Below are 23,065 nucleotides of genomic sequence, written 5' to 3'. Positions count from 1 at the left end.
CATCATATGACCCCTTAAAAAAAAAAAAAAAATCTTATTCATTATTGATTGATTGAATTTTGATTGATTTCTGCAAACTATTTATTCATAAGCAATTTATAAGTCTTGTATATGTATCAAAATTGATTAGTCAGTTCATTCCAGTAAGTTTGACCCATTCATGTGGGCCCATGTTGCTTTTAGAGCACACAAAAAAACTTTTTTCTGTCAATTATTTATTTGCTCATTTATTTATTTATTTATTCATTTGTTCTTTCATTCAATCATTCATATATTTTAGAGTAAAATAACACGCACAGTGTTTGACTCTGCATATTGAACTGCTCTTTTAATGTCATAAATATAACACACTTGAGCTTTAATGCCATCTTAATGTCCGCTATTGATAATTTGTGTCTTTCATACCCAGGTCTGCCCTTTGGCAGATTGTTGCCTTGCTCCACCCATCTGCCACTGGGAGAGGCTCACAGTGAAGCAGCATGTCCAGTGGGAATGAGTCCTGTCTGTTTGAGAACGGATCCGTCAGCTTCTTCTCCTGCTTAGTTCATGTGTGGGAGGCAGGGCTCGGGCAGCTCCAGGACTACCTCAGTTTCTTGGAGTATCTGCTCTGGGTTTTCACACCTCTAGCCATAGTCTTCATTCTGCCTTTTCTCATAGTTATCTTCCTCTATCTGTCCATACTCTTTCTCCACGTGTACAAACGCAAGAACCAGCTGAGGGAAGCTTATTCCAATAACCTGTGGGATGGTGCGAGAAAAACTCTGGCAACCCTATGGGATGGACATGGAGCTATTTGGCACGGTATGGCTTTGGCTTTTTTTTTTTTTGATCTGCATTTATTGAGATCTTATGAAAGCCCGTTTCCGCCACTGAATAAAAAATAAAAAAGGTAATTGCGACTTTTTATCTCACAATTCTGACTTTTTTCTCATAATTGCGTGATACAAACTTGCAATTCTGACTTTTTTCTCATAATTGCGTGATACAAACTCGCAATTGCGAGTTAAAAAGTCATAATTGTGAGATATAAACTCGCAATTGCGAGAAAAAAAGTATTTTATCTCACAATTGTGACTTTATATCTCGCAGTTCTGACTTTATAACTTGCAATTGTGAGTTTATATCACGCAATTATGAGAAAAAAGTCAGAATTGTGAGATAAAAAGTCGCAATAACCTTTTTTTTTTTTTTTATTCAGTGGTGGAAACGGGATTCCATAAGATATGGATGGTTACCTTTTTCAAATTAAACTTCTTTGGTTTGGGATTTTTTCATTATGCTCACATACTTTGTATCCACTGTGCTACTAATTAGATTTTTGAGTGATAGACAGGAATAGTAAAATCATAATTAAAAAGTTATGTCTAAAGGCATGATTTGACATATGAAGATTTGACATATTCTACATGTGTATTATCAGACTATGGATGTTTTTTCCCCCCAGTCCTAAACCATCTTATCCTTACCCACAATCAATAATGGGTTGATGTTCCAGCCATTAAATTGCAATTTTAAAATGCGTAACCTGCTCAGTCTTTATCAACCAGAGCATCTAAATAACTGTTTTGCCTGATTCATTGCACCAATTTAATTTGATTCATTTCACAAAGTGTATGATATTTTTTATTTTTATTTTTATTTTTATTTTATTTTTATTTATTTTTTTGGGAATTTTAAATGTAATTTACTCCTGTGACTGCAAAGCTGAATTTTCAGCAGCCAGTACTCCAGTCATCAGTGTCACATGATCCTTCAGAAATCATTCTAATGTTGATTTGCTGCTCAGCTAACATTTCGTATTATTATCAATGTTGAAAACAGTTGAAACAGTGATACATTTTACTTTCTTTGATAAACAAAGTTCAAAAATATTTATTAGAGCTAGAAATCTTTCTAACATTGTAGATGTCCTTACTGTCATTTTTTTGACCATAGTTTTAGTAATTTGTAATGTCAAATTTTCATTTCCATGTTATTTCCTGAAAAATAGTATGTGTCACACTTCACAAAAATGTTGAATAATTTTCTCCTGATTAATTAGGCATGTATTTTGTGACAGGTTATGAAATCCATGGTTTAGAAAAGATTCCAGATGAAGGACCTGCTCTCGTAGTCTACTATCATGGAGCTATTCCTATAGACTACTATTATTTCCTGGCAAGTGTTATCATTCAAAAGGGAAGAACTTGTCATTCGGTGGCTGATCATTTTCTGTTCAAGGTCCCAGGTAAAAACAAATTTCATACTGGTGAATTAAGTGATCAATCAGCCTAATTTTTCCCATGACAGAGTCATTACTCAGTACCTAATTTCCTAGTGATTCACTGAATTTTGGGACAAAATATGTGCTATTAATTTATCTGTCATTAGTTTTAAAAATAGCTAAAAAATTCACTTTGTTCTTAACACAGATGATTTAATTAACTTATAGAAAAACATAAATATGTGTCTTTTCAAGAAGCATTGATTAACTTCTGTCAGGGCATTGTCTACATTCTGAAAACCCTTTCCATATTTTACCTTCATTGAATTCAACAAGGTCACACACCCTCTTATTTATACACTATATTGCCAAAAGTATTGGGACACCCCTTCTAATGAACTGGTTTGACTACTAGTAATTTCCATGAGGACAAATTTTAATGTTAAAGCATATAATGATATTCTAGTGAATTGTGTGCTTCTTATTTTATAGCATCAGTTTGAACAGGACCCTTTTCTTTTCTAACATGACAATGCCTCTGTGTATAAGGCCAGGTTCAAAAAGAAAAGATTGATTCAGTCAGTGTGGAAGAACTTGACTGGTCTGTAGAAAGCAAAGTCCTAATCTCAGCTGAACACCTCGGGTGTGACTTTAAATGCAGACCTTGAGCCAAAAACTCATCACCAAACACCAATGACTTGTGTATATATGGGTACAGTCATATTATACACTTCCAAAACTGTTGCAACAGAGATGGAAATACAATTTTTAAATACATGAATTATGTTTCCATCTTTGTTGCCATAGTTTTGGAAGTGCCTTTTTCTGTTCTAAAGAAGGGGGTGTCCCAATACTTTTGTCCATATAGTGTATGTACAAGTCCTTGGTGTTTGGGGATGAGTTTTTGGCTTAACATTAAGATTTGTACTCATGGAAATTACTAAAGTAGTCAAACCTGTTCATTAGAAGGGGGTGTCCCAATACTTTTGGCATTATTGTGTATTTATATACTTTTTAATTTACTTTAATTGTGCTCATATTGTCTTTATAACAACCACGACAGGGTTTAAGCTCCTCTTGGAGGTGTTTAGTGTGATCCACGGGCCGCAGGAGGAGTGTGTGAAGGCCCTGTGCAACGGCCACCTCCTGGGCATCTCTCCTGGAGGAGTACGGGAGGCCCTGTTCAGCGATGAGACGTACCCTCTGTTCTGGGGCAAACGCAAAGGATTTGCACAAGTGGCCATTGACTCTAAAGTGGTGAGCGACTGTCCCTCTTATTCTGCTCTTTTCATACAAACCGCTTTTATTGTACTAAGAGTCTTGCACTTGTCCCTATAGCCAGTTATACCCATGTTTACTCAAAACCTGAGGGAGGGATTTCGCTCTCTTGGAACATTAAGCGAGTCACGAACAAAAGACTGAACTTTCACACAGTTGTAAATGATAATCTAAATGTATTATGGAAGAGTTCAGTCTTAAATGAATCTCGAAATTCCTTCAGGGTTTTACCGCTGGGTGTATGAGCGGTTTCGCCTACCGATAGCACCCATTTATGGAGGATTTCCAGTCAAATTTCGCACCTACTTGGGTGACCCCATTCCATACGACCCCAAACTCAATGCAGCTGAGTTGGCTGAAACGGTAGGACTCCACAAGTTTAGTTTTTATAACTGTGTAGTCCTGTAAAGGTCTGACATTTGTTCATTTGCTGAGCTGGTGTTTTGCAAATTGGAAAAGAAAAAAAAAAGCTTCAAGAGGTTCTAACCTCTACACCGTCCCGACAAATCCTGACCTACTGTTGACTACACAACATACTCTAGCGCCATTTGTTTACACCGTCCACTAAGGGAACGTTCCACCCAAGAGTGGTGATCACCATTCATCACATATGCAGGTGTACACAGTCTGCAAAGTGAGAGAATGCTTGTATAATAAAGGACACCCCAAATCGGGTTCTATGAATGGTGTACAATGTTTTTACTTCAGTGTCACATGGTCTTTCAGAAATCATACTTGCATGCTGATTTGATGCTCAAGTAACATTTATTATTATTTCCAATGTTGAAAACTATATATGTGCATTATCAATTCAAGCTAGAGTTAAAGCCATTGCTAAAAATCACAAACCCCAGGACATTTTATTATTTTTAATCATCTTACATGTGCCTAATGAATAATTATAGCCCATGTGCAGAACACAGTGTCAGCAAATACAACTACTGCACTGTAAGTAGACAGTTAAGATATCACATGTTCAGGTTTTGTCCTCATATTTCGTGCATTTTCTTCAATTGAACCCATCTGTTCAGGTGCAACAGGCAGTTCAAGCACTTATCGACAAACACCAGAAGATACCCGGAAACATCCTCCGAGCTCTTCTAGAGCGATTCCAAAGGGAACACAAAGAAGATTAGCACACTTGCCTTCTCTCAGACTGAACAAATAAATATGCTTCAAGCATATAATATTGTTACATCATAAAATTAGCAAAGTTACCGACTCTGTAATGGAAGTATCAGCATATGTCGCAATGTTGCATATCAAATAATGGTGCGTGTCTTTGTAACGTCTTTTTACGTGTAGTCTTGTGCATGTCGAAGAGTGTGTTTGTGAACTTTTTTTTTTTTTTGGTTTAAGTCTAAAGCTTATTTGCACACTTTGATTGTATTCAAAGGACCACTGCCAAAATAGTTTCCACAAAGCCTTTGGTTAGTTTTTTTTTTTTTAATGTCCTTATAGCATTCTGTCCTGGAAATTGATTATATTTATCTATCTGAAGGAAAATTGTGCATACTGTGATTTTTGTGATTTTGTAAGCACACTTAATAATAATGATAAGAGATACATGCTTGAATATTTGTTGTTTGATGTTGAATACTTACAGTTTTAGTCTAACATCTCTGTATTAACTCTCAGAGATGAACGGCTGTCTATTTAAGCATCAGTTGATATTGGTTTGTCCCGCTCTCAGAGCTTATTATAACATTCTGATTATAAAAAAAAAAAACATAAGTATGCAACTGCTAATAGATTTTATTCAGGCGACAAAGCATACAGGTCTTTCAGAATTCATTAAGATTTTGTAACATTCCTGAAATGTATTGATTTACTAGTTCATTACATCAAGGCTGTTCAAATCTAATAAGTAGTGTAAATAATGGCGGTAAATGTGTGATTTTATAAGAGATTTTATTATTCACAATAAAACTGAATATTCCGATGGATTCAGTGTTGGTAAAACAGTTTTAATGCACTCTTGTGCTCAGTAAACCACTCTCCCATGATCCTTTGGGAGACAATATCTTGTGTGTGACAAAGATCAAATGTCAGCATGAGCGCGGTCTTCGTCACCCTGTCCTGCAAATAAAGGTGCTTCAAAAGGTTCTTCACAGCGATGCCATAGAAGAACCATTTTTGGTTTCACAAAGAACCATTCAGTCAAAGGTTCTTTAAAGAACCAGCTCTTTCTTACCTTTTTATAACCTGAAGAACCTTCTTTCGCCACAAAGAACCTTTTGTGAAACAGAAAGGTTCTTCAGATGTTAAAGGTTCTTTATGGAACCATTTAGATTAAAAGGTTCTTCTATGGCATCGTGAAGCACCTTTATTTTTAAGAGTGTGTGTTCTCTGTGCACATCTGGTGTGTTTGGTGTATGATATGCAAATGCACCAGTGTTGCTTATACATCTGTTTGGTATTACCTTACAGCATTTGTGCATCCATTGTAAATCCCCCCCCAAACAATCACTTGGAAAAATCAAAATAAAAGTATTTTCTTGGAAGAAAATCTTTATTATTCATGATCTCTCCTTGCATTATACATGTGCTCCTAATTTTCTTTCAGCCTCTCCAGGAGTCTCTTCTAATTAAGGTGTAAAACCTTAAATCATAGGAGGTGTGAGAATACATATTCAGACAAACTAATCACCAAGCCTTGCATTTGTGATAGACTGATTCTGAACAAGCAGATTTGCTCATCACCAGTGCTTTTTTTCCAACCTTGAACTAGTTACTGACATTCTAAAAATTCAAATGGACCTTATTCACATATTAACTGCGAATCCGAAAGAAGATTGCAAGTAAGTCTAATAAAATGGCCACAGTGTACTTTATTAAATGAATTTGGTACTTTGTGTTGCATTAGAATCAAATAAAAATTTACAAAAATCCAATATGTACAAAAATGTAACGTACTTTTTGTTTTTACTCAATTTACAATAAAATCAGATAACAGATTTGATGCATTTTACGCACTTCAGACTTTCATCACACGATACAACTTACTTAAGAGACCAATAATAAAGTTTTTTTTGTTTTTTGCTTTTTTATGTCATTTATTACATCACATACACCACACTATAGTTTTATCTGTATTATGTCATATGTAACTGCCGATCTCTAGTCAATAGACACCCTTCACAACCAGGACTCGGAGAGGAATGTTCTTTTACACATGTACATTTGCATACATTTATTTACAGTTAAATAGCCTTTTGTAAGTCACTATGGAACTTCGGTTGTAACTGAAATACCAGTAAAGTCTGTACATCATTTCTGAACACTGAACTGAACGCCACCGAGTTCATTCAATTACTGTGCTTGTACTAATATCGTGCTTTATAAATAACCACCGATTATCATTTATCTAAATGTAAATTTCTTTTTTTTTTTTACCCCCATTTATGGCATTCTAGTAAGTATCTATGTCTTCATGTGAGGGAGGATCAATTTGTTTATTCAACAAAAGAAAGCTTGTCCGATGAATAATAAAAAAGTGCCACATTTCATTTCAGCTAAGTTATTCAGTGTTTGCTAACTGATTCAAAATGCTCACAATCTTATAACAGTACGGCCTGTGACCCCTGACTATCTTGGTCGTCATTTTGATTGTTTGTCTGCATATGCAATTTCATTTCAGTCTGCTTTCTTCTGCTTGCAGTATAAGCCCTGTTGAAAAAAACAGCATATGCTGGTTAGGTATGTTTTGAAGCATGGCTGCTGGTTTGAGCTGGTTTAAGCTGGTTATGAGTTGGTTTAAGCTGGTCATGTGCTGGTCCTAAGCAACTAGCTTACCAACACATGACCAGCTTAAACCAGCAGCCATGCTTCAAAACATACCTAACCAGCATATGCTGTTTTTTTTTTTTCAACGGAGCACAGTAAGTACGCTAATCAATAATGCAACGTCATCATACTAGCATGACAGCAATCATGTGCATGACTAAAACTAAACCAAAAGAAACAAACAGAAAATGTCACTTACGGATAAGGAATCCACAAAAAGGCGAGCATTGTTTAAGGCAAATAAAACAGAATCAGCTTGCATGAATTGAATGTTCTCCTGCTGTGAAAAGTTGTAAAATAAGTCCTGCTTTTGAACTCGGCTCTACTGATGTACCGGTAATAAACAGAGCAGCCTTCAACTCCTCGGCTCATCCACCGGGACTCCATCACAATAAATTCCTTCATATCAGCCACATCAACAACTAGAGCTGGAGAGTGGTCTGTTTAAAATACCGCTTTGAGGTAGGTTACAGGTATGACGTTTTTCCAGAGCGAAGAAATGGTTGACTATGATATCTCTAGGTTTATTGATAAAAACCCAGATAGAAAAATAGAACTAGAAGTGCAAAATAAAGATACATAGTTTAGCTGTAACGTTATGATTAGCTTAAATGTTAAGACGTAGGTCCTACCTATGCACATAAACTGAGTGAATAGCTTTTACTTGATACGTGTTGGGCTAAATTCCAACCCCTTGCCAGATTATTATTACAGTGAATATTAAATTTCACACTCTCTATTTCTAAATACGTTAAAGATCTTATTGTAAGCAATTCATCCACGTGTTTCATTTTTTCCCCCCCTGAAAACGACTGACTTCTCTCTTGTACCGTATGCAGGACTTCTCCAATCGTTTTGACTAATAGTATTATCATTAATCATGTGGAGAATATGCCATCAAAACAGGCTATTCAGCATCTCCAAACATCTACACAGCCTTTTGTGAAAAGGCCTTGATTCATTCTGCATGTGCTGAATGCATCACATTGTTGAGTGTTTTAAATTCAAGTCATATTTCAACATTTAAAAAAATTATTGAGGTCTTGCACCTGATAAAGAAGAATGTCACCAAAACTCAGACACAGCAAGTGTTGCCATTAGGATGCTCCTCTTAATCCGATGAACCAAAACGCAGTGTGCTTGGGGTATCACTGAAACAAAAATATCATGGTATTTATGGGAAAGCTAAAAAACGTAGGATGCTTTTGAAAACGATGGATACGTAATATCGCAGAGGTGTGCGATACATCACTCGACTTCCTTCAAAAATGGTCTTGTGTAGGTGGTGCAGCAATTTAAATCTGAAAATTGCCTAATTAGTGTGCTAACACAAGTTTTTTTTGTGCTCTGACTACAGGGGACTCTTTTAGAGGGCTGTTTGGAAAATTTTGCCAAGAGACAAAGTATCATCATCATCCATCACACAGAGAAATTAAAGTATAAGACACATTGGGGGGGGGGGAAATGCTGACGAGATAGGAAAGTAGCAAAATAGCTAAAATATACAGGTCTACGTAGATTCATACGATAATTTTTTCTGTTCTATTTTCTTTTTTTATTTGCAACACAATTTTATTTGCAAATGTGCAGATTGCTGCAGGCTAAAACAACTATGCTTTCAGTTCATTTGCCACCAATGGTAGGACGTTACAACACCTCAGGAGTGTTTCAAAGCTACAAATTACAGTTCAGATATGACCAACTGAAGCTAAACGAATCTAACCATCCTAGATCAGTCATCTCCACACTGTTAAATGGCATTAAGCAAAATAATGTGCACCTGAAAATCAACCATTTTGTAAGACACATTTAAAATCCATCAAAAACCAAAGAAGAAAAACAAAGAAAATAGAGTATTAAAAAGTTACACATAAAACATTTTTTCCCACACTTTCAAAATCGCAAACTATCCACAACAGGCACATCTAGCTTCTGTCGCAGTAAAATTTCACCTTGTCTCTCAACGTAAGTGTAAAGAAATCCTTCATTGTTCTGAGACTCCTTCCTGTGACACGTTTTGTGCTAGTTTTCTATTTCTTTTTTATTTTTCTGCCCTCACCTCCACATCTCCTTCGGATATTCGACATAAAGACACAAAGAAGCACTTGCAACTGAACGGAAAGTTTAAAACTCCAACTCTTTCATATATAAAGGATGCTTTTGGCTGATTTAAAGATACAGTGCTCTTTTAGGCAGATGTGATTTGTTGAACCATAGGGCCCGGAGCGTAATTCGGAGCACATTAGCTAGTCTGTACTCTGTCGCAGACTACTTATCCCTGACAATTTGATTTGTAGACCGTGAGTTGGCAATTGAAGAGCCTGATGGAGAAAGTCTTGATCACACTGCAGAGTTTGGAATAGTACACTTCGCCGGTTTTCCGGATGTGTTGAGAAGTGACCCCGTTTATTGTCTATTTGTGCGCCTTTAACTTATTTTACTGTACCGATACAGACACACCAAAACTTGACCCAGCCTAGAAGAACACTGTATCTTTAACCTAGAAGATGAAGCGCATCCAGGTTCTGTCGAGTACAGTTTGGCGGACACTGTGTGAACTGTGGTGGTCTTTGCCCCCCACTTTGCTGTGAACCAAACGGATCCTTGTCAGCCCACAGCGATGAGGTGAATGAGGCCGGATCGCCAAAGGGAGCTGCCAGGAAGTGTTTTCTTGGCCTATTGTCTTCTCCCGAAGACAAAAACGAGTGTGTGTTCTCCCTGTTTTGTTGTCCCAAGTGGCTTGGACTGATCGCATACTTTCTTTTCTCGTCTTTTTTCTTTGTACAGGATTCAAGTAGATGGTTGAAATGCTGCCCTGTTTATATATACAGTATGTGGTCGAGCCACAGTTCAGCGTGTTCAGTCAGTGTGAGTGGAGCGTTTGGCACTGGTACAGAACTGCTGATGAAACACTACTAATAGGTTACAGCACCCTAAACAAGGACGTCTCGAGTCTAATCAGCCATTTTTTTTTTATTTGTGTACCATCAACGTGATATTTGGACCACTGTTTCTCCAGTGCGGTGGGTAGTCGGTTGGTTTGTGTGCACTGGATGCGTGGTTTCAAAGGGAAAGGCCTTTGTTTTGCATTTGCTGCAAGAGACAAACTATGAAGTGTTCTGGATGTCCTCTTGGAGACGTCGGCTCGAGGACGATCAATTCTGGGAATGAAGGTCTGTACAACACTGAGGAGGACCGAGGGGTTTGTGGTCTATATCAGCCAGTGCAATGACTTTTAGAAACCCAGATATTCCCTGACAAAACAGAAGTAATACAAAATAAAAAGCAACGAGAGAACGGCTTAAAAAAGATTGATTATTTCATTCGTCCACAAATATGTTGTGCCTATATTTGCTTGTCCATGACAATCAACATCATGACTAGATGCTATGTATGCAAGGAACGTTATTGCCACAGTCCTGCTGTTTATTCAAGTGGAAAGTAAAGTGTTAATGTTTGTGTGTTTCCACAGCGCAGGCTACAAGGTGGTCTCATACTCCAGACGCTCTTGGACCAATGTGTCGTCTTTATATTGGAGGCGCGGCGGGGTCGGAGATGAGTCTATGGCCAGGATGGCTTTACGTAAACTCCTGTCTAGTACGTGCCTCTCCCAGGCAGGGTAGCGATTCCTGCACAAGTCTATTTTGATGACTGTCTCCTCCAGGCGCGGGGCACGGGAGGAAGGTGTGGAGGGTGCGGTGGGCCGCACCTGAAAGACGGGTATGCAACCATCCCTCTCGCTGTACTTGGCCTCGCGGTCAGCGTCCCTGGCTAGCGTACCTCCACGGTTGGAGCGCAGGGAGTTGGTGGCGCCCTCGGGGGGCAGCGTGAAGGTAGCAGTAGGGTCCTCGAGCTGGACCAGGCTGGCCGAGCGACCAAAGCGAGGCCCGTTGGGATGGAAGAAAGCGTAGTACATAAGCATGAAGACGATGCCGGTGAAGAAGCTGGAAAAGATGACGCACAGAGCGGGCACGGCGAAGGCGTCTGTGCTGGGCGGCGAGCGGTACAGGTACCACAACGCGCTCAGGGCCGTGTTCTCTAGCAGGATCATGAAGTAGTAGATGAAGAGACGGCAGCGGGTGTGTCCCTCCTTCACGTTGAACCAACTGAAGATGTAGATGATTCCCACTACCATGTCAAAGACGATCTCCTCCCACTTGGTGATACAGAATTCGGTCTCGCAGTGTACGATCCAGAAGGTCATGATACACCAGTGCAGCACGATGAAGATGCCGAAGTAGAGCTGAAACACGGAGGCGAAGAGAGCGAAGGTCACTACGCGAGCGGCGATGGTGAAGAAGTGCCAGCAGAACTGGATGATGACGGCAAGGTAGCTGATGGGCTTCTTGTCATCGCGGGAATCACGCAAGGCTTTCTGGTAGGAGGCCAGAGCCCAGGCCAGAGACACCAGAGAAGCAGCCGCTGTCATCCCTGAAATAAAAGGAGAGAAGTGTCAGTTATGGCTGGACATCATAATCCTAAGTATCCCTGTTAATCAACCCAAGAAATATGAGCACATAGAGAACTACACAAAGTATTTATGTGCAGTATGTAAAGAAAATGTGGAATTATTTAGTGATTTCTTTAATTGACACGTGCCAGCTCCTATAATTCAAGTTATGAAAAAAATATCCCTGTATGTACATTTGTGCGATCGTGAATGTTATATTAACTTTATCCAGCAGTTAAAAAAAATCATGAAGTTATTATTGAGTTACATTTTAGACACTATATATATATTTCTGTTTCACCAGCGAAAATAGTTTGAAACAATGCCAGAGTAAAACATTTGTGCTTTGTTCCTGAATGAATGTTTTGAACAAATCATTTGGGTCAATAGTTCAACAATCCATTCATAAAGACAGCCACTTGCTTCGTTTCTAAATTAATCAGCCATTTTGAACAAATTGTTTGAATGAGTGATTCAATGAATCACCCATTAATCACTTTGTTGTCATATTTATCTGTGGCAGGCCTAAACCAGCCAAGATACCAGCATAAAAACACACTAAGCAAAATATGGTTTAATCATCATTATCGAAAAAAATCACAAAAAAGTATTGAGATATAATTTTTCATCAAATTTGCACATCCCATTCTTACCATGTCTTTTTTGACAATTTTTTTTTTTTTGGGATACATTTTTACTCTTACCACAGACTTTTTTTAGGTTCTCAAACTATGAAAATCCATTATAAAAATGCATATATACTGTATATATATATATATATAATGTCGTTTCCATCACAACCAACGATTTATCAAATGTTAGTGTGTTTACCAAGGAGAAAGAAACCAAGTCATTGAACAGCTTGAACTGAAACATGAAATGTGGTGTGTAAACCAAAGAAAAATATAAATGTAGATATCACTTGTAAGCAGAATATTTTTGCAATTTTGAAAGTTCCTAAAAGAAACTGCTCTGCAGTGCATTTCATGTTAACCAGCTATAAATGTAGCTTGACATGTGAAGCACTTCTTGCCCAGATACAATAGGATGCTGGTTTCCGACGCAGAATAGGAAGTGCTCACCAAGGCATGCAAATGCATTTATCTCGTTACTACATCTTTATATATTCATGACTCTGGAGAATACAGTCGGAAGTGGGCTAATGGAGTAGCTTGACCGTGGAAGTGTCCGTCAATGGCTCGTGCTCCTGTGCGTATCACATGCAGCCCTCCTGTGATGAATGTGTTTGCGATTTCATATCTAGACCCTCTGGTGAATCACACCACACCAAGGTTTACAAGCTCCGGCCCTAATCAAAGCTGATAAACGGTGACTCCAGAGACGTGGTTCATTTTGATGAGACTTGTTTTATTTCCTCTTCAGGGAAAACAGCCTCTGTGGAATTTTGCTTAACTGCACCTTTCCACATTTATGACTCGCTGGCCCATGAGTGAGATGTTATCCATCATGTTGTCCAAAAAACTCACTTGTGCTTAATGGAGGAGGCTTTACAAGCAATCTGCATCAGATGGAGTACAGTAAAGCAGCCAGCAGTGAATACAGGTGCGTGAAGCCCATCTTTACAGCTGTGACACACTGTTCTCGTGGAGCTGGCAGCCATTGTTATGTGCACAAGCTGATGGAGTGATCAGTTTCTTGTGAGCGAGTGAGTGAGTGAGTGAGACAGAATACAAAGATTACACACACTGTCCAGTTTATCCTCAATATCAAGTTTAATGCTGATACTGAGATAAAATATGAATATAGTAACACTGTCTAGACAAGTTCAGCAGCACCAAAAAGAGGATAGTTCACCCAAAATGAAAAATTCCATCATCATTTACTCACCCATATGTTGTTCTAAACCTTTCTGAAATTCTTCTGTGGAACACAATAGATGTTTTGAACATACAAGGAAATGTTTGGACCCCATTCATGTGTTGTGTTCTGAAGAAGAAATAAAGTCATACAGATTTGGAAGGACATGAGGGTGAATTAACATTATTGAGTGAACTATCCCTGTAACATAATTCTTTTTGTGAAACATTTTACTTGAAAAATAAAATAAATGTACCTTTCAAATAAATGGAACTTGATTGGATATTCTGTTATATAATGCAAAGATATGGTTTAAATATGCAAATACGTTTTAGGGTGATTGTACTTTGCCTGTTTTACCATAATTGTGATAATACACTATACACTGTTTAAAAGTAAGATTTTTCTTTTTTTGAATTTTTACTTATATTTAGCAAGGACACATGTATAATGTTGCAACAGATTTCTATATCGAATAAATGCTGTTCATTTAAAATATTCATCAAAGAATCTTGATAATAATAAGACTGATAACAAGAGGAAATGTTTTTTTGTCACCAAATTAGCATATTAGAATGATTTCTGAAGGATCATGTGACACTGAAAATTCAGCTTTAGCATCACAGGAATAAATGTTACATTTTAAAATACATTAAAATATAGAAAGCAGTTGTTTTAAATTATAATCATATTTCACAATATTTCTGTGTTTTTAATGTATTTTTAATCAAACAAATGCAGCCTTGGTGAGCATATTTTTTCAAAAACAAAAAATACACCAAATAAAAATGTTTAATCTTGAAAATAACACGTACAAGTTTATGCAAGGAGGACCAAACATGTCAACATAAATTTAGAAAAATACTTGTATGCAGGTGAACCTAGTCTAATTTTTCAATGTTTCTTAATGTATGATGAATTAAAATGTTTAGCAGTCCTAAAATATTGTGTTGTCTTTTATCTGTAGTTCCAGACAGGCAGCATATGGATCTCTCATATATTAAACCTGAAACGTCTCTTTCTCTTGTCAGAAAAAAGACTAATAAATCTGACATTCTTACTGCACTGAACTGTTCCTGAGATAACAAGACAGACTTTGAATTCATTAGTTCCCTCATTAATTCTAAATGAAAACCAAGTGTAAATATTCTCGTCTTTACCTCTCAGTTTGACATTCATACCCAAATCATATCAAGACAATACAATACGCAGTTTTCAGAATAATGTCCTTTTTATCGCCCTTCTGTATAATGCTGTAGTGCAAGCAGAGGAGAGGTTGAGATAACAGGAAGCTTCAGTACCAGTCAGTTCCTTTCAAACGGCATCAGGATAAACGCAGAATCTCACGTTCCTAAGATAACACCATGGCCATGAATAATAGAACGAGTCCTCGTGTGAAATGATGAATGTGCAAAGATGTGTTAATTTGTGTCCAAATAAAGGTGAGTATTATTTTCATTTCACAGAGGCTGCAAGCTCACTGTTCATCAAAAGCTGTGACAGACAGATTTGCCATGTCTCTGCAATCTGTTTTCAGATGAGCTGTGCATTATGGACACTCTACACCAAACAAAGCAGACGATCAATGGTAAAGATATTCATTGATAACATTGCATAAGATAGCACATTCATAACAGAGAATGTGCACCCTGGGCATCTATTTTTATTAGTCTGAAGAGCGATTAAATGCTCAGAATCTTATCAGTGGAATTGACTGTGATGGTGACACTCCCGGAGCGACACATCCTCTGTGGAGGACTGCGAGTGTGGAGGGGTAGTCAACAGTCTTTACAACAGTAAACACACACCAATTAGCAGACTGCAGTCCAGATCTGGACCCAAGATTTTAATCCATCCAGATTGTGAATAATTTCTCATAAATAAAGATAATTATAAATATAACATTATTTCTCCTCATGGAACAGATTAGCCATGTTTACACAGCTGAATCTGAAGAAGGACAAGACAAACTATTCAGCTACAATTTCATTTATAGTGAATTACATTAAAATCTTATCTTCAAATTTGTGGCTCAAAGGCAGATTCTATCTATCGATCTATCTATCTATCTATCTATCTATCTAGTGTTTGTTTATACTGGGAGTTTTTTTTCAATAGCTTATTTACGTGTTTAACCCACTTAGATTAAATCTGGCCCATTAGTAGCTGGAGAGAGCTGAGGAGGTGTAATGACTACTTTGCAAAGTGGGGTAATTAACTGACAGAGGCCAGGCTATAATTCTTATTCTGTGGGCTATCTGGCCTGCGGCTTGGCTCCGATGCTCTCTACGACAGTGAAGGTGCATGTATTCCTCCCTCCCTCCCTCGTATCCTGCGCACGTGCAGCGCATCCAGAGGAGACGGTCGCCACAGGAACCTGCCACGGTCCAGCGTGCGAGGCTGTGAGAGCGGCAGCAGTGACGTAATGCTCCTTGCTGCTGCTGCTCATGAGGGCTGCAGTAATTTGAGAGGGGAGGAGGGCATAGACAGTGTGTGTGTGTGCGCGTGTGTTTGTAGGGTGTGTAGTAGCAGCAGGGTTATGCAAACCACAGCATCACTGCAGTATCTTCTTCATCTACTTCTACAGGCCCCTCAAATCCATTCACATTAAGGGAATAGTTTACCAAAAAAAGGAAAATTCTGTTATCATTTTTTCAATATTTGCTTACCCTCTTGTCGTTACAAACATTCCATGTTGATATTTTATCTGTTTACACAAGAAAAGGATAGTAATTAAATCTATTGTATGGCTTTAAAAAAAAATCTCAAATATAGTGTATGTTTTATGGACTAATTGCTTTTGTAGTGTTTTTTCGTCCTTTTTAGGGCATGCATCTGTATGGAAAAGAGCTGCATGAAGATTCTTCAAAAATTTTGCAAGAAAATTATTTACTTTTCACTCTAACTTATATTAAATGCAATATTTTATTTAATCTTTCTCATTGTAAATCTATTGAAATTACAGTTTCTGTTGGCACATTTAAATGTTTTAAATACCATAACATGCGGCTGGCTGATTTGACAAATGTTACAATTGTACCTGATCGCCACTAAAACAGAAATGTAGTCAAAACAGATGCCAAAAACTTGCCTGTAAAACGTGTTTTTCCACCCAAAAATGGGAGGTATACTAAAAAAAAAAAATTGGGTACAGTAATATGATTTCATCTACAGTGACAAAATTCAATTAGAAAGAGAATTAGTGGCAAAGATCAACATGAAATATGAGAACATTTGGTGCACAGTAAGCAACAAGAAAAAGATTTTGCTGAACTGAAAACAAAAGCATTTTGAATAAAGGATTGGTGCTCTTTGATTTGAAACAATTAAAAAAAAAGAAATCTCAGTTTTATGCTGCTATTTCAACAATTCAATGACAGTAACATTGTTTTAAGACAGGGGGTCTTCAACCTTTTCCATGCTAATGATGGAGACACAGTCGTTTCATAATGTATAAAACTGTATTTTAAGCCTGGCCTATAATAGCATGTATACAATATCACATAAATGATTTGTCATGCCATAAAATGATTCATGATGTTAATACAACGTAATGTTGTTTCTTATGATGCTTCAGTGATAACTTATCTAACTAAAAAAAAAGAAAATATAAAAAATTTGTACAATAAATGTAATGGTGTGACAGGGGACACATTTGTGTTTATGGCATGCAGACAAAAATGATTGAAATGTGAAGAATAGTTAAAGAGAAAGTGTTGCTTCCTGTAGTTGCGAACAAAACAGTACACTGGGAGCATGTTATGAGCAAGGCTTTTTCCTACGCTGAAGTGTTGCAGGAAATGGTTATGGCTGAGTGGCCCATTATTTATGTGAGCAGGTAGAGAGAGATTTTATTTCTGGCAGGGGTCCAAAGAGAAGCTACGTAAGGGAAAATAGTGAGAAAAGATATTGCTTTACTGACTGACAGCGTCTTTTACTGCGACAGTTGCTGATAAAGTTAGGGAGGATGCATTTGCAGAGCGAACGAGGGACAGCCTGAGTCAGAGAAACACAAATCAAATGTGTCCTACATTTCACCACTGCGTGTCTGCCATCAAATGGTACCCAAGTTGTTTTGTCTATTTAGAAGACTTCTGAATTATGACTGTACTGCTGGGTTAAATTTTTACACTTTGCTCAATGTTGTTTTTGACTTGTAAGCGTAAGAGCGACAAATCTCAAAGGAAAGTATCCGATGAAAGAGTTGAGCATCAGATGGCTCTGTGCTCTGCTCTACCAAACACCACGAGCAAAACTGCCTCCAGACCGGCTTCCACTGTCACACGGCACAGACGCTCAGATCCTCACGCTCATAAAAGAAATAGGATATTCGCAGCTCTGTTGCATTAGGAGCCCAGGACCCCTGCTTTCATAAATCATTTCTCAGCCTTGATGGGAGAAAATTCTGACAGTCCCTGGGCACTTTTGTTTATGGAAGATTATGAAGAACAGAAGACAGCACATAAAGGTGCTGAAGCTTTAACTGCTAGGCAGGGCTCTGCAATCCACAAAGCACAAAAGCACAAATCAACAGAATGGTCATTTATGAACAGCTCTGGTAACATGACCATTTTTTATGAGTGTTGGTTAATGGGGGCTGACTGAAAGGTCACCACAATGTCAAACTGAAGGTTTTAAAGTGTCCCATAAATCTACCCTTGTGTTCTTAGTAGCAATGAGAAACATGACAACAGATTATCTTCTGTTCTTAAAATCCGGCTCTGTGAAACTACATAACCTGGTCCACTTATTCTTATCCAAGAGCTGCCCACTTATACAGGAAGAGACCGATATGTAAAGCAAGTTTGTGGAGTTATGACATTTAAATAATCGATGATACCAACCTTCAGCCACCACTGGATACCTTCCTTGGGCCAAGTGCGTGGACCTTACACCACAATAATAGGCAGGTCTAAAAAAAATAATAATAATTCAAATAATCTAAGTAAATGATTGTTCATTAAACATTGAGTGAGTGCACAAGTGAAAAGAATGTATGTACTTCCAAAACGTAATAACTGCTGATTATATCCCAGATATAAATCATTAATCAAAGTATACACAATCCTGTACTTGGATATCTAGTTTAACTACCATGAACTGCCTCTTTTGAAGATTTGTCAGTATGAATCTAGCATTACCACCAGCATGGCGCCGCAAATGGCAGCAAGGACGCTGAGCTCCGCGATTCTTCTATTGTTTTTGTTTGTTTGTTCTGTGTTTTGTCATTCTTCTTCTATAAGTTTTACCAGAGACGAACTCCTTGTACATTTATCTAAACAATTACTTTTGTTCCTATACTTCTATTTCTGTATATAGTACATTATTCAATTTTTCTTTTTTTTATTATATTAGTGTTATATTACATCCCTACTGTGTTATTCCTATGTATGTCTGCACTATCATGTATGTCTGCACTATGTTTGTACTTTCTTCTACACTGGAAGCTCCTGTCGTCAAGTCAAATTCCTTGTGTGTGTAAACATACTTGGTAATAAAGCTCTTCTGATTCTGATTCAGATTCTGATTACCTTATTGTAACAACGTTCGTAGTCACGGGAAGAAGGAGGCGGGAACCGGCGAACATTTAAAGAAAACTTTAACAAAATAAACAAACACAAAATGAAAGTAACGCGGCAGCCCCTCGCGGACGACACAAAACACAAAATAAAGTCCAGGCCTGGTCCTCTCTCATCTTTCACTGTCATAGCTCCTCCTTTTATCACTCCGGAGCTCCTCTGTGGGACTTGAGACCGGTGAGTGGTGCAGGTGTTGCTCATTATCAATTACTCCACCGGCCTCGCTCCGTTCCCACGGCTCTCGGCCACGCCCCCACTCGTCACACTTATCAACAGGGCTTTGTTTCCCAATAGACTGATAAAAACCTTATAAAAACAACATAACTTGTTGCTTATTTACTAGTGTGATGCATCATTGGAGAAATTAGCTAGTCACAACTCTTTCCCAAAACATTGTTGCACATGGTTTAACAATATAGAATTGTCTTTGATTACATCACTTGGAGTAATAACTTCTGCTAATTAATCATTTCGAGATCAAATTAATTGCTCTAAATAACGTACTTGGCATCTGATGGCTACATTGCTATTTTTGTTTTCCAGTTTTTGGGTCCACATGTTAACTAACAATATAGTATGCTTCTAACCACAAGTTAGCTGTAGTTCCAACTACACAAGTTTGTGAAGCTGTTTGCGAATGTTCATCGGAACTATGGTTTTGGGAAACACTGAATTGTAAGTATATGTAGGTGATGACAGAACTTGTGACCATAATTGGCTAACGATGCTTTAGGGAAACATATCCTTATGTGAGAATGCGATCTGATTTTGGAATATTTTTGTATAATATAAGTAACAGACCAAGGGATTAGGATTGGTTAGCATTTTAGGTAGTTACTGCTGGTATAGGACATTCAAAAGTATACTTTCAGAAAAAAAAGTGCATTAATTGTACATGTAAGTGTATGACAACTTGTCACTGTGGCAGTAACGTTAAAGGGACATCTCTTCTCCTAAAAGGTGCATATTCCCACCTTTCAAGTAGTAATATGTACCCTTAAGGTACTACTAAGAAAGATTTCCCTCTGGGGGTGCTGCCTTATGAGCTGTTGTGCCCCTAATGGTACAATTTTTGCATTTTTGTCTGAGAGTGTAGCCATATATTCTAAAGAATTGCATTTTGCAGATATTCCACTATGTGGTAGATGTTTGTCCAGTGAATATTTTGTGGGGGGCTCTTAAATGCATAAAATTATCTATAATAGGAATGTCTGCTGCCTTTGACGTCACAGCCCAGAAGAGTTACAATTGCGAACAGTTTGGGACTGTGAGTGATTTTGTGGTCCATTAACCAATTAGTGTTGTCAGGACCTCACTTTCCTGCTGCTCTAGGGTGAGCAGAGAACTCTTAAGTTAAGAAAACCCTTAGGCTACGTCCACACGAAGCCAGAGCTTTCCCTATCCAATCTTTTTTTCCCCTCGTCTCAAGAAATATCTGCGTCCACATGAAACCATGAAACTGACACAAAATGATGTAGTATACATGCCAGACCAGTATGTGGCGCTGTAATTCTGCCACAGAGATACACTAAAAATGGAGAAGAAGACTTGGACTATGCGCATAAACCTTGCACGTGGTATACAAATGAACATGGAACAATACATTTATTAATCTGTGTTAATGTTAGTTAGTAAAAAGACAATCGTTCAGTGTTTGTTCATATTTTTGTTGCTGTTACCAGGGCTGCATTAACCATTGGGCTAGGTGGGGCTGAAGCCCCAGGGCCCGAGCAAGGAGGGGGCCCGTGATTGGCTGTGGAGTAGATTGACGGATATCGGTAGCGCCGATCGCCAAAGCCCCATCACGCCCCTCACTTTTTAGCATTATTATTTAGTGGAGCTTTTCCGTAAATTCCATGCATTACCATTAGAGATTGAAACGTAAAGTCTGAATTTGGTTTACCAATCAAATGCATTTATTATATATTTTACTTTTGAACGAACTGTGCACGTAGCCTATCTATCAGGTGATCGCTGCGCCTAATATCTGCATTCACCTCTCTTCACTTCATTCTGGTGTAATCTAGAAACGGTCATGCAAAGAACAATCTTCGATAAGTAAAAATGTCAACTATTCTAAAAAAAAATAGTGAGAAAAAAAAATGAAGAGAGAGGGGAAAACATGAGTTAGTAGATTTTAGGTTAGTTTGATTATTAACTTGATAGATGTATATTGCTTTTTGTGTTTGAACAAACTCTACAGGCCTAGTAGCCTATATTCGCTTATGGGTTGAGAAATTCATTTTGCACGTCATGATGTAGGCCTAATCTTTTCATTTAAACGCATTTTAAGCATTGTGGTTTAAAAACTAATTTAACTGTTCAGGGACATTAAGCAGTGGGGCAAAATTCATTTTGGCAAATGCGCACGTTAAGACGGTTTCTGATACGTGCGGAGCGCACTTGCTCGTACAGCGCCTGACTAAACTAGTTATTTTTCCCGCCTTGTGTTTAAACGTTCGAATACACATATGTGTCAAAATGCCTGTCTCCTCGTCAACACAGTTATTTGTGTCTTAAATGAACGTTAATAGTTAAAGATAAAGCATGTGCACTAGTTGGCTATTATGCGATCCTGGCATTATATGATGAGATTTTAAAGGGATATAGTTCACCCAAAAATTTAAATATTATAGTATCAGTTTACACACAATACAAATAATATCATTTACTCAGTTTCAAGTTGTTCTGAACCTGTATGTTTCTTTGTTCTACTCAACATAAAAGAAGATATTTTGAAGAATATTCGTAACCACCAGGAAGTTTCTGGTCCCTGTTGACTCCAATAGTGTTTTTTCTCTCCATACTATAGAAGTCATGGGGGCACAGAAACTGTTTGGTTACCAGTATTGTTCCAAATATAGTATACGTTTGCATTCAACAGGAAAACTCATACAGGTTTAGAACAACAACAACATAACTTTAATTTTGGGGTGAACTATTCCTCCAAAGCAGCCTAATATAGCTGCTGTTGCCATTGGAATTAGTAACAAGAATTATGAATTTGCAATGCATCAAAAATTTTGATTGGATAAAAATCCTATTTTAAGCTATATATATATCATTATTGTGATGGGGGGGCCCTGCAGTAAGTCATAGCCCCGGGGCCCAGTGAGGTCCTAATGCGGCCCTGGCTGTTACGTGACGTAGCGGTGTCTGACTAGAGGCGAGTCGTGGGCTGATGACATCATCGTTTCAGAAAATATACGGATTCGCTGTCCACACGAAAACGCAAGGGTGGCGTTTTCAGATTTATCCACTCTAGGACCCGGTTTCAAAAAATATCGGCTTCACTCTCCCAAAACTCCGGATCCATGTGGACGAAACGCCTATACGATACAAAATGTATGCATATACAGCTAAACACGTCTCCGTGTGGATGGGGCCTTAGTGACAAGAAATAATTTAGGATTTCTTACCTTATGGGGTTGGCTGAAACCAGGCTTTGGTGATTAGAAAAAAGATAGTCTCAGCCTCAGACGTCACACCCACGGAAGTGACGGAACTTTGGCTGAACGTCTGATGCATATGGCACACAAAAGTGGAAACACTTCAGGAGTTTCATCGGATTGGTTGAATTATACAGGATTTCCGGGAGACGTGTGTGTCGCGTTCTTTAACGTTTCGCCTGAAAACAAAGATGCCGTGGCGCTAAACTCCCTCACGAAAGAAGAAAGCCGTCGTATTTACTGTGACGATGAGCGCTTATCAGGATCAACTAAATGCTGGATTTTCAAAAGTATGTGAAATATTTAAAGTTCGCGGCACAGAATCTTTAAAATACGTCCGAGAGTTTTACACACCGTTCCGTTATTGTTGCGACATTTCCACGCCCTTCAACGTGACGCTGAAACGAAACGAACTGTGCGGGCCTTGGCCAATGAAAGCTGCCATGGATTCCAGACCTTCAGCCGTCAGTCTGAAGGTCTGGCTACGCGAGACTAGAAAAAA

The 23,065-nt window shown here is 38.1% G+C and overlaps 2 protein-coding genes across 2 annotated transcripts in view; one reads left to right on the top strand and one right to left on the bottom strand.

Moving 5' to 3' along the window:
• The first annotated feature begins 251 nt into the window (after positions 1-251).
• LOC107729056 (transmembrane protein 68-like) lies at positions 252-5,559 on the top strand. Its single transcript, XM_016539409.1, has 6 exons — positions 252-801; positions 2,060-2,227; positions 3,267-3,460; positions 3,542-3,602; positions 3,705-3,844; positions 4,513-5,559. Exons 1-6 carry the CDS (start codon positions 480-482, stop codon positions 4,615-4,617), a joined length of 990 nt encoding a protein of 329 aa, XP_016394895.1. The 5' UTR covers positions 252-479; the 3' UTR covers positions 4,618-5,559.
• A 3,761-nt stretch (positions 5,560-9,320) lies between these two features.
• The window catches only part of LOC107728991 (XK-related protein 4-like), a 55,733-nt gene continuing 41,988 nt past the window's right edge, over positions 9,321-23,065 (bottom strand). Inside the window, exon 3 of the mRNA XM_016539338.1 lies at positions 9,321-11,698. Coding sequence (XP_016394824.1) covers positions 10,746-11,698 — 953 coding nt within the window. The 3' untranslated portion in view covers positions 9,321-10,745. The remainder of the gene's footprint in view (positions 11,699-23,065) is intronic.

The sequence above is a fragment of the Sinocyclocheilus rhinocerous genome, unplaced genomic scaffold, assembly GCF_001515625.1.
Source record: "Sinocyclocheilus rhinocerous isolate Xijiao unplaced genomic scaffold, SAMN03320098_v1.1 scaffold1785, whole genome shotgun sequence".
Classification (NCBI taxonomy): Eukaryota; Metazoa; Chordata; class Actinopteri; order Cypriniformes; family Cyprinidae; genus Sinocyclocheilus; species Sinocyclocheilus rhinocerous.
Note: the sequence above shows the minus strand (reverse complement) of the source record. Positions and strands in the feature narration are given on the sequence as shown.